Source organism: Aedes aegypti, chromosome 2 (assembly GCF_002204515.2).
Source record: "Aedes aegypti strain LVP_AGWG chromosome 2, AaegL5.0 Primary Assembly, whole genome shotgun sequence".
NCBI lineage: Eukaryota > Metazoa > Arthropoda > Insecta > Diptera > Culicidae > Aedes > Aedes aegypti.
This window is the reverse complement of record NC_035108.1, coordinates 360667789-360681815: the sequence shown is the minus strand read 5'-3', so window position 1 is coordinate 360681815 and position 14027 is coordinate 360667789. Positions and strand designations below refer to the sequence as shown.

Sequence of the window (14027 nt, the reverse complement as noted above, 5' to 3'; positions counted from 1 at the left end):
GAGGAAGCGAGCACTGCCCTGTACAACTCTCCCGAAGACATAACCCTTCTAGCTGGTCAAAATTTTGAAATATCCGGCCGCAAACCTAGTTCCGGAATAACCAACTTGCATGCAACGCTTGTATACAACCAGCAAACCAGCTTGTAAGGTGGGCAAAAAATGTGGACGGTCTTGATCCGGCCAATTCTCAGCCATGGTGGCATAAAATTGCAATCGGTCGTCACTAAACGCATCCAGGATAGTAAACGGTTGCAATGGTGAAAAAATTATGAAAATTGATTGATTATCAGCTGAGATATCGTCGTGCGAAGGTTACCGTTCACATTTTTTGCCCATGTCGGTACTTTACGTTACAAAAACTGCGTCGGTATAAGCAGTGTTAAGAGATTCGTTTTGGTAAACGATAAACTGCCCATACTCGCATAACAGTCTCATACTCTATGGGATTCGGATTTCCTATATAAATGAGACTGTTATGCAAGTGAACTGCCGTTATACGCATAATTGTCCCATGTTACTTTTTGTGCATTTTGACTTTTTGTCATTAAACAGTTTATTTTTACGTATAGTTCTAGAAAACACACACCAAAAATTATCTTTGTTCGGAAACTCAATGAAAAGTAAGCCAAGTCAATTTGTCCCATTGTTGAATTTCTACGCATAACTGTCCCACTACTGTATTTCTACGCATAACTGTCACACTATACAATTCGCTGCGCTAATCTTGAACAAAATATTCAGTTGTGAGTTTTGAATTAGCTGGTGTTTGTGAAAATCGTTTTGAACATCTTCTTACGTTGACTTTACATCCCATGTGGAACAAAACCCGTTTTATGTGTTTGTATTATCGGGATGCATTCGTCATTCATGCGAGTCTGACGTCAAATTTGATTGAAATTTTCTATTTAATAATATTCGGTTTTCAATGAATTTCAGTTGAATTTTCAAGGTCAATCACATTTTTTTTAATTTTTTTTGAACCGCCGTCATCGATTAGAAATTCAACGTAATTTTGGATTTATCACGAGGAATACTGAAATAATCCCACTTGAAGAATCAGTAATTACTTTAATTTCAAGTCCATGGCTTGCGACAAATCAACTTCATAATTTAGCAAACCAAGTCCAAATATAAATAGTTCGATCATTTTTGAATGACTTGGCCATATGCTGGGTTGGTCCGAATACCGGTTCACTGGTGGAAGTGGCCATTATATTGGCGAATCTGAAACCTGGCTTGCGACATATCAATTTTCATGAATTTGCAAATTAGGTCTACAGGTGGTTCAAATGTATTTGTTCTGAATTCCCGGTTTCCTGGGGGAAATGGCCTCTAAACTGTCGGTTCTAAAACCTAGCTGGCAACATCAAACTTCATAAATTCACAAATCAAGGCTAAAGAAGGGTAATTCAAAGGTTCTTGGATGACTTGATAACATGCCAGGTTGTTTCGGATACTCTGTTCTCCAGAGGAAGTAGCCATTATATTGGCGGTCTTGAGACCTATCTTGCGACATATCAAACTTGATGAAGTCAAGACGAAGTCAAAGTCAAGTCAAAAGAAGAATAGGATGACCTGGCCACATACTGGGTTATTCCGCATAGTTGGCTCTTCGGTGCAAGTTGCAAATATGTTAGTGGTTCTAAAACTTAATTTGCGATGTATCAAAAATATCATGATATGTATTGCAAACAAAGTCCAAAGAAATGTCAAATCGTGTGAAGATTTGTGTCGTGAATTTTGAGTTAAATATTAACTCGGCAGAATAACCTTGAATTCGCAGATGAGTTTCTGTCAAGCCTGCAGCTGGAAAAGTCGATTTAGGAATTTATTACATCTTATAAACTCTCTTACTTACTCATCCACTCTTTCTTTCACTAACTCATACATTTTCTCACTATCACACATACAGAAAACTTTGCTTTCCATCCCAAATTTGGAAACTATAAAACCTTTTTTTTCACTTCTGCACACGTGGCTTCGTATGGCACATGTCACTTGAGCCTTCATTAGGTGCCTTAACATAGTCTTGAGGATATACGTCCTCTACATTCGGTACAATCTATACGTAAGAACGGTCATCCACAGCAGTATGTTTAGCACATAATTGGTCACTACTCTCAGTGGGACTGTTATGCGTAGAAATTCACCAAAAACCCCGTATTTCTAGGCATAACAGTCCCACTTTGAATTTCGTAGCTAAATTTACTTTATTCCCATAATACAAACTCTTGACTCTAATAAACACGCTATTCTTTATACTATAGTGAAGATTTCAATTCAATTTACCACACATCTGGTCAATACGAGGCCTAAATGTGTTAAAATCTTTAAACGCGTTTTTCTCGATTGCATATTTTGTAACATGGGACAATTATGCGTATAACGGCAGTGAAGGTATAATTTTAAATGAATACGTGAATTCGTAACTACACTAAGCGAAGCGGACACATTTCTGAATTAGCTATTCGCCCCAAAAAAGCTTGCAACAGATTCATCGGATAGATCGGTTTGAATAACCTACAACTTACAAGTTTATAGGATGCCTCAGGATAACTCTGAGGTCAAATATTCATTGGATTATCATGAATGGTTATGAATGGCTCATCCACGTATTTCTGGCTGTCGGAAAAAGGGACCAGGGAGAAGAGAGAGAAAGCACTAGTTAGTCTAACTTGATTTCAAAGAAAATTGTACTTAACATACTATTAAGGCACCTAATTATAACATTTTTTGTCAAAACAAAATCGTCCTGGGTGTTTACGGGTTAAATGAGATTTGATTGATCTGCTACAACAAACGGACAACCTTAGAGCAATAATGAACAACACGCGAACTTACCTTGCGTAACGGTGGTCGAGATCGGATGAACTCCAGAATAACGGCATGTGCGTCTTTCTTCACCTTTGGCGGTATGTCACCGTCTACCATCACTTTGCGCAGATTGTACTTTCTGAAAATATATAGAAAAAAAAAGTAATGGGAACAATAATTAAGAAGATCGAGAAAGGTGTGAATGTAAGCACTTGCATAAACATAGGTTTTGTTTGAACAAGTAGCTGTCGATTAGGTGGGACACCCCGCTAGGCTAAAACCTTTATCGTAGTACTAGCTGTATGCTGCACGACGTTTCGGTTGTTTTTTTTTTTTGGGGGGAAGAAGTGCTAATAATAGATGATGAGCGCGCAAACATGTTTGGCCCCGAAACGTGACTGCATGACGTGTTGCGGCCGTCTGGGTCGATGGATGGGCTAACAACACGAATATTTACCGCTCATATACAACCGATATTCATCGGGAGTCAAACGGATTGAACCGGACCGTTTGTAGGGTGCCCTAGCAAATGACCAACATTGATGGATGGTTAGAGCGTTAATTCCCTCAGTGCATGTGTTTGAGTTTCCTTACAAACAGTCCAGGGTCAGACAGACTTTAGATGATGGTAATGCAGAGCAATTGGAACTTACATACATTGGATAGAGAGTAAATTTTTAGAGGTGATTTTATGGAAAAATGGATATGAGTCGTGAAAGAATTGAACTGGTCATTCATGTCATGCCTGAGATGTGTGGGAAACAGCCAAACTGTTGCGTTTTAGTTATTGAACAGCTGGCATCGTAAAGTTTCTGTACGATAGAGTAAGATGGGATAAAAGGTACACGAAAATATCCGGTTAAAAAAAAGTTAAGAAAGAGTTTTATAAATGATATGAGAAAGAAATTCTAAAAAAACTAAAAATTCGGAGAACAATTTTCTAAGAGATTGCTAGAAGGTTTTTTCCATTAATCTCTTAAATATTCAGCTTTGGTCAGTAAAGCGATCCATGAATAAGAGCGAATAATAAGGCTCTTACATAAAACTAGTTTTGCGTTTTTGTCATTTATCGCTCAGTATAATATCAATACGATTCAAAATGAAAAACACACTCACCGGGACCGGATGTCCTCCATCAGGATTTCGTATGGCGTCAGTTCGTACTCGATCGGCGTTCGGGAGAAGTTGATCTTTTTCAGCCTCACTCCCCGCCGCAGTTCGTCTACCACTTGCATCCAGAAGCGAGCCTGAAAATAAAAGCGATGGAAGGAAAACGTAAGTCGCTACAAGTCAGTCGAAGGAAAAGCCAAGAGAAAGGGTCATTAGCAGGCTCAGTTTACGACCTGTTGCTGCTGCTGATGCTGCTGTTGCTACTATGCAAGAAGAAAACACCGACTTTGGGCTGCGCGACGAGAGCGAAATTTCTCCTGACTTGCAGAAAGAATGTAAACGAAATAAATTAAGCCAAGTAACAAGCAAATGCCATACAAAAACGAACTTAAGCGGGGGTACCATAAAATGGGGTGAAATTAATCAATAGGTCACACGAACAGTAATAGTCATTCACAAACTATTCGTTCCTAATCTGGATTCACACGTGCCAGAAACCTGAGAATTTAAGCAAATACCTTTAAAAGATCTCCGATTAAAAATTTGTCAACCAAAGTTGTAAGAATTTCTTAAGGTACACAGTTTTCTTAGAATAATTAAAAAAAACATAGCAAATGGCCTACATTTAGGCGTCTAGCGCGAAATTTAATCATTATATTTTTTATAAATATCGAAGTGGTAAGGACCAAACTGACATATCCGGATTCTGGAACCAAAAATTTGTCTCTGTTAACTGTTTTTAAAACCGACGATTATCACTTCAACGGGTGATTGATTTCACCCCGCAATAAGATTTATTGATTTTTATTTTAAAGTAGTGGTCCCGGCAAACTTCGTCTTGCCATCAAGTAGGCTGTTGAAAACCGCTATGAATCGTCCCATACAAAATGACAGATCCGTTCAGTCCCGTTTCTACTACTTTCCCGGTGAACATCCTGAAACTTTTATACACACAAACACGTCAAAACCCTTGACGAACAAAATGGGGGAAGAATTATCCAAATCCGTTGCCCCGTTCGTGAGCCATTTCGTGACATACAAACACCATTCCATTTTTATTTATATAGATAATAATTTTCAGCAATAAAATCACGTTCAATAGAAATGTTGCGTTAAGTTCACCATCGTACATATTGTTCTGCATTTAGTTTGTTGAGTTGGAGTATTATAGAAAACCTATATAACATTAGACAAAATTGTGAAAATGATCAATTTCACCAAAAACTACGGTACCTATCTGAATGTTTGCGAGCAGAGGCATGTAGCGGCATAAGAGTTCAAGTAACTGAGAGCATAAATAAACGGCATTGTAGAGACACATAAAAGGAACGAACGGAAGGCAGCAAAAAAAAAAAACTATTGCGCGCACTCCAGAAATGTTAATTAAATCATGCAAACATCGACGGGTTGTGGTGAATCTTCTGTTAGGCTGCGTGCTCGACGAAATTACCAATTAAGAAACGTGTTTCTTCTTTCTTTCGGGTGGTGCATATGTGTGTTTTTGCGTGGAGGCTACGAATAACTATTACTATTTGCGTTAGTTGAAGATTTCTAGGGAGTGCCCAGCTCGACAAGTGTGGTCCCGCGACTTGACGCAGGAAAATTCAGAAACTAGGCTAACTATGTAAGCTGACAAAATGTGGTGAGGAAAATTATCATATAAAGGTATAACTGCCATCTTGTTTGCTTCACATAGATCTATTGGAATCTTGAGGATGTAGATACAAGATTTACTATTGATGAGTGGAAACAAATGTATAATATTTTGGCACTTGTATAGTTATTTGCTTAACACTGATGATATAGATAGTACATTTGCAAGTGCTATCTTGGATGCTAGATAAGCAAATGTAATGCTCTCCGCAAATATACATGTTAAGAAGATAAAACGGTTCTACTTTTTGGGGTTTTAGTTTGGATGTAAACCAAATTCTAATTACTGAGACGTCCGATCAGTTTTCAACAAAGTTGATAACAAAGCTAGCCTATTTTTATATGGAAAATATAGAAGTTACAATCTCCAAATTTATTTATTTGGGCCAGAGATGCTACTGTAAAAATTTAAGAAGAATCCGTCAACTCTAGCATGAGCATGATTGACCACTCGTAGTTGCTCCTGCGTTAGTGCAAGAATAGCTATACTTACACAGGGATCCAACAGACGCTAGGGAAAGCACTACTTATCGACCTACAAGAAATCTATGCAAAATTTTCGGATTTTCATACACGGTATGTGAATATCGTATGGATGGGTCGAAAATTAGTGCAAGGAAAAAAATTGGTGCTCTTTTCCTACTTGGGGTCAGCAGCATCCTCAATATGTAACTACTGGTGCTCTCATAATTATACAATAACGGCGCCGGATGCCTCCGAATGCACGAATCGGGATGGGAGGGAAATGTTGACGTGTTACTTGCTTCAGTAAAGCCGAGGAGTCCTCTGCATTTCCACAAGATAACACTAGAAGTATGGAAAGGATTCGTTTTGGTAAACGATACAGATATAATTTGCAATGATAACTTAAGGACAAACATAAAGGACCGATACTCTTTTCGTATCCGCAATACGTGGAGCGCATGAGACCGCAGTGAGACACATCTCAAGAAAAATGAAGTGCACCAAATAAGGTCTCACAATGTAATGGGGCACCTACACATAAAGCTACAGCACGCACCCAGTAACTCTAAACACTACTGTCTATCTTTCCGAGCAGAAACATTCAACTCTAAGGGGGACTAAACGACCATGAGTTTGTTTGAAGAAAATCTACCATATATGTGGGCAAAACGAATCTATGACATTTGGTCGAAAGACATTTGGTCGAATGACGTTTAGTCGAATGACATTTAGTCGAAAGTACATTTGGTCGAACGGACATTTCGTCGAATGGACATTTGGTCGAAAAGGTTTAGTTGCAGCAGAAAGCAAAAGATATGTGATTGAACGGACATTTCGTGGAAAGGATAGAGGTCGATTCTAAATAGTATGGAAACAAAGATTTACATTTCGTCTGACTATCGTCGAGAGCAGCATTTTGTCGCTAATGCAAGAGTGATTGAATAATTGAAAAAATATCAGCTATTTTGCCAACAATCAAAATGTGATTAGCAAAATTTTGTTATTCAATTTGATGAACGCTCTCCCAACATATTATCAGCCTCTTGCGGTTTGACGTTTCCTGCTACATTTTCGTTCAGGCGTGTTCTGCGATTCGAGATAAGCTGGTCTTAAATGGAAGCAAGCCAACTTTTGTCGCTTCAGTCAACTCATCTTCCCTTACCCGATACATAGAATTAGCATAATCTTCATTTTTAATAATTCAAAGGTTCTACTGCAAACTCTGTTATTTAACCGAGGTCATCAACACTGTCAGCAAAGCCATATATTTGCTTGAGGATAATATTCTATAAGCTGGAATTCACAATAAGTCAATTGGCCATAAGTAGAATTACCGACACCAAGCATTCACTTCGCCATAAAGGTTTTAGTTAAATCAAATTTTCCCTGCAGTTTTACTTATGATTTGTGCATTAAAAAATATTAGCCAAGTCCATGAGCTGCAAGACCCGGAAATCAAAGAAAGATCCCGAACACTCTCTCCGAAAGCTTCCATCAGATGAAGATAAGCAGCTCATTACGAAGAACGATGACATTTCAAAAGAATAATAAATAATAAAACATTATGTTCACATCGTTGAATAATAAAATAACTTGTTGAGCAGTTTTCAAAGAATGAGATATTTTCAAAGAATAATAAATTTACTAGAGCTTAATATTTCAACAAATGTACAAAAAAACTCCTTCTTAAAAGTTCTTTTGAATAATATTAGATTAAAGAATTTTAGATTTGGCATTACATCAAGTTTCAAGTAAAAAGATGCATAAATTTAAAAATAAGACTCCATTTTTTCATTCAACAACGGTTATTGAACAGATTATTCAAAGGAATACGTTATCCTACCATTTTTGCAAAATTTAGAAAACAATAATCAATTTTACCAAATAATCTTTCAATAAACCATTTGAAAATAAACTACCAACCAAGTATCCGTTCAACTAAACGTCATTCGACCAAAATAAATGTTTCAAAGCAATTCGACCAAATGTCCATTCGACCAAATGTCCTTTCGACCAAATGTACTTTCGACCAAATGTCATTCGACCAAACGTCATTCGACCAAATGTCATTCGACGAAATGTCCTAAAGCCGGGCAAAACTGATAAAATTACACTTTCGGCTACCGGTCGCGATGATTATCTTGCATTACTGATTCGAAGGATCTCTAATGAATAGAGAAGATACCAAAACAATCCATCAGTCTTTACGTTTACAAACATAAAAGCTATACCTAGGGAAACTGTCAGTTTTTATACATCAGTTTTTGGACTACCCCTACCAAAATAAGGACACCTTCTAACCAAAATAAAATAATCGTGTCTAATATTTATGAATAATGATTTGACTCACAAAATTTGAACGAAATCGAATCACTTTTGAAAAATAATCTTCTTCTCCGAAGCTGCCCATTTCAACCCGTAGGAAAATCGAATTTCAGTTTCCCTAGGTGTAGCATTAATGTTTCTTAACGAAAGACTTTCGGTTTATCTAGTTTAATTCTCCTTAGAGTTGACGGGTACCGCTCAAATTTTTCACTTCAATTTCTAGGACTCTAGATGAACACATTTGGGGGATGTGACTTAAGTTTTTCATACAGTTAACTCTCCCTTACTCGATATTCCGTATCTCGATATCGAGTTAGAGAACCATAGTAAAAGTTGGTTTTCATGGCTATCTCGATGATCCCTTGGACCGCATATGCATTGGCTTTGTGTTCTATAACTCGATACCTCCCTAACTCGATGGTCCCTTCAAAATCGAGTTGTGGAAAGTTGACTGTAGTTTTAACATTAAAGGCCATAAGTAGATGAAAAAACCGAATTTAGTACTACAGGTATGTTCCGTTTTTATCACGTTCCGTTTTTGTCACGCTCCGATTTTGTCACGTTCCGATTTCGTCAACAAATTATTCCGTTTTTATCAACACACAAAAATTGATTTTTCAAAATTTTCAAAATGTTTCGAATATAAACTAAATACTTATTTTAAAGCAATTGAAATGCTTTTTAATAGCTTCAGAGTTGAATTTTCAACATTTTGGTCATATTGAGCATCTACAGGGGATAGACAAAATGATTGAGATAGGCAAAATTTTACCTAATTTCAAATTCTTATAACTTTATGAAAAATTGATGAAATTCGATGCATCCGGAAACAGTCGACGGCAAATTTGGTCAGGAACTATACCATGGATATTGGCTACCGGACACCGGAAATATTCCGGATTTTCCAAGGTCATGTCCAAATGGCTTTTTTTTCTGTCGCTTGTATTTTTGTGCGGTGTGAAGTTGAATAGATGTTTACAATTTTCCTATAAACGAGAACTAATAGAAAGTTAAATGCCGGCGGACGCATTAATATTCGTTGAAAATCTTCAGAAATATGGACATTTTTATAAAACTGGTTCCGGAAGTTATGGTCAGTTATGTTAGTATTACCAATCATGTAAATATTATTCGGAGCTATATGCAAGTGGCATCATACTTCAAAATGATGCTTCCAGCAGCATTTTAAGAACTATTAGATGCACTGAACACTTTATGGTAGGTTCCAGGTGCCCTGGGGGAAGGGGCCAATTAGGAATATATCTGGAACCATATCAATATGTGGATTCCACTTCAATATTTTCAAAGATGATGCTTCTGGAAGCATTTTCAGCACCATCGGCTGCCATGGCCACAATTTAGTTGGTTCTAGATGCCCCGAGAAATGTGGCCAATTCAAAACATGTTCGGAATTACATCAATATGGGTATCTAATACCAAGATTATAGAAGGTGAAAAATAAAAATGGGATAGTGTTTATACACCTTAAAAACGGCCCGATAGCATTGGTTGAGTGTTCTGACGTGTTTGAGTGAAGGAAACGATATGGAAAATTATCTGGAATAACTAAAAAAAATGGAAATTAATCAGTCGTTTTGTATAGGAGATTGCATGCCATTTTCCAACAGCCTACTTGATGGCAAAACAAAGGTTGACGGGACCACTAGTATTTAATATTATTTTAAATCAACAAAAAACTAGAACTTAAGGTTAGTTTATTGCCTGTCTATTTGTGATCTAACGTAAAGGCTCAAACGCAATGATAGCGGAACGGCAACAGAAAGCGGAACCGGTTCGCCAGCATGAATCACTCCATCCTGACTGAACTGTCAACGAACAAAAGTGAACCAAGTCTGGGTCGACAAACATGCTACAGTTGGTAGTAATAACTTTAAAAGAAATATCACCACAATAATTTTACAATTAAATTTGGCAATTCAAAGCATAGGAAACCGTAAGTATTCATTTTAATTTGCAAAACTTTCGCAACATAACTCCACATTTAATTATCAATCAGATGTGACAAAAAATGTAAAAAATGTACCTTGGCAAAAAAGCTCTTAGTTGATAACTGCGGAAGTGTTTATAAGAACACAAAGTTGAGAAGAAGGCTCTTTCTCAGTTGGGATGTAATGCCATAAAGAAGAAAAAGAAGAAGAAGACGCCGAAGGATGAGGATAAACAGTAGAAAAAGAAGTTGTTTCTTGTTTAATCTTTCTAAAAAAAATACAATGATCAGCTTGCCCCACTTCCTTGTAGTTATTTTTACAAATATGGCGTACCTTGTGATGGCGTACCTTGTGATATTCTATATTACATCTATTGAAATTCTAACTAAGAAAACCAAAACTATTAATGATTTATTACAAAATCATATTGATTTATAGGAGTCTGCAATCAACTTTCATTACGAACCTATAAGAATGAACAATCTTAATGCTCTTCACAACTCCTAAAAATCAATGCTGTGCATTTATATCAGTGGTCACCAAACTGCGGCCCTCGCAAAGGTTTTGTGCGGCCCGCGAACACATTCTGTATATTAATGTGAAGTGGCCCGCGTGTTAAATAGAAGAAATAACGAGGCTTATATTATTTTGTCTTTGCAACAATGCAACTAGGGTTGTCATGTCTATTACGGCTTAAACCAGCCGACGGTGTTCGGGAGTCGTGGGATCGAAGCCCACCAGAACGATTCTATTATTTTTCACAATTTTTACATCTCAATTTGTCCAAATTGACTTTTGTGTCTACGACCTTCAGGTTTTTGCTACTATGTTTTCAAAAGTTGATGATTATTATTTAAGAAAATAACTGTAGGGTTTTATTAGGAATTTATAGAAAATAGACTGTATTTATCAGCTCAGGAATAACCAGATAAGCGATAGAAGTTTCTATTCGATGCAAAACTAAGGCGGTTTCGAGGTTTTTCTTAGAAGTAAAAATTCAAATCAAAATTCATAACTTGAATTCTCAAACCATTCGAGTGCGTCGAAATGCGAGGATTTTTGCTGATACTCTTTTTTTCTTACTTCTATGCTCACCCTTACTGACACTTTAAAATAACTATTAAGTGACCCGTCCAAACAAAACAGGCCTCGCGGAATTGTGATTGCAAAGAGGCAAGAGACAAAGATTGCACGCTGGTCTAGAGCGTGCTTTTGAACTCTGGTGATGCTGCGGAGTATTATCAAGCCTGTGAATAATTCGAAATCTGTCTGAGACACTATCTCTTGAATATATCTTGAATTAAAAAAAGCTTTGGTGAGCCAAGGATTTAAAATTAGCTGCTAGTGTCTATAAATTTCTCTTCGCTTAAAATCTTCGCATCGGTTTATTGATAAAATTTTTGTTCCTTCGAAGCAGTGTTATCTTCAAGATTTATGAGCATCCAAATTAGAAGAGGGATTTCAGGGAGCCCAGACATATCTCCAACGCGTATTTACTTGGAGTCTGATTTTTTTGATGGGACAATACTATCTGTATTTTTTTTGGTCAAGATCTTGATCTACAAGAGATTCCCGAAATTGAAAATTTTTAAAATAAATTCTCAATCACCTTGTGGCCCGCGCCATGTTTTGAAAACTCCTAAGTGGCCCGCATAAGCATGTATGTTGAGGACCACTGATTTATATGATGAAAATGTGTATTATTTTGACAAAACTGCAATTTTTATTTCAAACTAGTTGTCCCGGCAAACTTCGTCTTGCCATCAAGTAGGCTGTAGAAAAACGCTATGGATCGGCCTATACAAAATGACAGTTCCGTTCACTCTCGTTTTCCCTACCTTTCCGGTGAATATGCTGGGAGTTTTATACATACGAACACGTCGAAACTCTTAAGGAACAAAACGGAACAATTATCATTCAAATGCGCTGACCCGTTCGTAAGCCATTTCGTGACATACAAACACCACTCCATTTTTATTTATATAGATAGATTAGTAAAATATTTTGTCAAAGAAAATTATTCCGTTTTTGTCACGGTTCCGTTTTTGTCAACTGAAAATCGCCGATCGTGTTGATAAAAACGGAACATACCTGTATACCATTTAATTCCACTAGAGTTTGTATCCTTTGACAGATACGCGTATTTCGACCTCAACTGTAAGGCCGTCTTCAGTGTCGTGTACTAGACTCGACTTAAAGGCCATCCTTTTGATGACACTATGCAATACAATCTAAACTTATTCCATGTTTTGCAATAGGTTTAATAGAGTTCGTCCCGCTGATTTCGAATCTATTTTCGGTTTTTGTTTGTAACACGTACAGTCGTATAGGAAAAATAGCCTTGTTTTCAGAAATTTTTGTTCCGCTTCAAGTGAAGAACTAGCCATTTGTCAATGTGCTAAAATTCGCCTTAATAATAAAAATTTTGTTTCACAACAATTAATTTGATCTACTCACCGAAATTTATGCTAAGAATGTGTGTTGAAGATTACAATTGAGGGATTCCGCGGAGGCATGCAAGTCGATTCTGATCGACCATTTCAAAAATATCTGAAACTTTGCACAGTTTTTCAGTTCCATCTAAATCGTCATTTTCCGATATCAAATCTTCAAGTTGAGTCACGACTAACTTTTCAAAAGGGTGTATGTGAAAATGGTTCAAAAATATTCAAAAAGCTGCACAGCAAAAACGGTTCGTTCGATTGTTAGACAACTAAAGAAACAAAGTTAGACAACTAAATAAAGATTCCAAAAAAATACACACAGTGAAAATTTTTTTTTTTTTGCATTAAAAAACATCATTTTTGTCACAAAAACTCAAATATCTCAAAACCCTATCGGAATACCAAAAAAAAGAAATTTTTTGAGGGAAAACGGTCCATTATATTAGCTATCTACCATAAAAATTTGGTGATGGTAAGCCAATAAACAAAAAAGTTATGACATTTCAAATATTTCACAAATTTGACACTCAGTGAAATATTTTTTTTTCATTGTTAATTTTTTTTTAGGACCGCAGTTTGCTGCTGAATTTTTTGTTAAGGGTACCACATGAGGTTAACAAGTTGTTTTCATGATATTTTATTTAATTATTCATAACTATTATAGCATCTATTAGAAAGTTAGACGCGATCCAGTGTTGTGATCTAAAGTCTTGATAGTGTCATATTTTTTATTGTACGTAACTGAAGAAAAATTCTCTCAATAGTGTTGAAACCTTTTGATAAAAGAAACCTATAAGAAATCTAATATTGAAGACAAAAGCTACAAAGAAAATTTTCTATACAGGTATACGACTAGTTTACCTGCAAAAAGTTTACCTCGTAGAGAACAAGGCGGGTCTATACCCAGGTGATCTAGTATACGTAAAGCAGGTCGGTTTTCTCGGCGCTGGTTTTCTCCACAAAGTTAAAATCTGATTACACCTGGGTATAGACCCGCCTTGGTAGAGAATAGACTTTGTTAATCATTTTTGGGAGAAAGCAAGTAACTTCAACAACATCAAAAACATGATAGGTACATACCATGAACATACTCACGAAAAAGCTAAAAATATACTACCACTATGGTTATAAATTTAATTGTAAAACTTTTCTTCAGTCAAGCAAACGACACCAAACTAGTCAGTAAAAACTTAAAAGTGATTTTGTTTATTAAAATCTAACGAGCAACATGAGTAGTCGCTTTCTCAACTGTTGCAGGCCGTTTGCA

At 36.6% G+C, this 14027-nt stretch overlaps 1 protein-coding gene across 5 annotated transcripts in view; it reads right to left on the bottom strand.

The window, feature by feature from the left end:
- LOC5567743 (protein spire) overlaps nucleotides 1-14027 on the bottom strand; it is a 581954-nt gene that overhangs the window by 170205 nt on the left and 397722 nt on the right. For all 5 annotated transcript variants that reach the window (XM_021846470.1, XM_021846472.1, XM_021846473.1 and 2 more), the window contains 2 exons: nucleotides 3931-4061; nucleotides 2842-2953 (listed from right to left, as the gene is read on the bottom strand). In XM_021846470.1, coding sequence (XP_021702162.1) covers nucleotides 2842-2953; nucleotides 3931-4061 — 243 coding nt within the window. The remainder of the gene's footprint in view (nucleotides 1-2841; nucleotides 2954-3930; nucleotides 4062-14027) is intronic.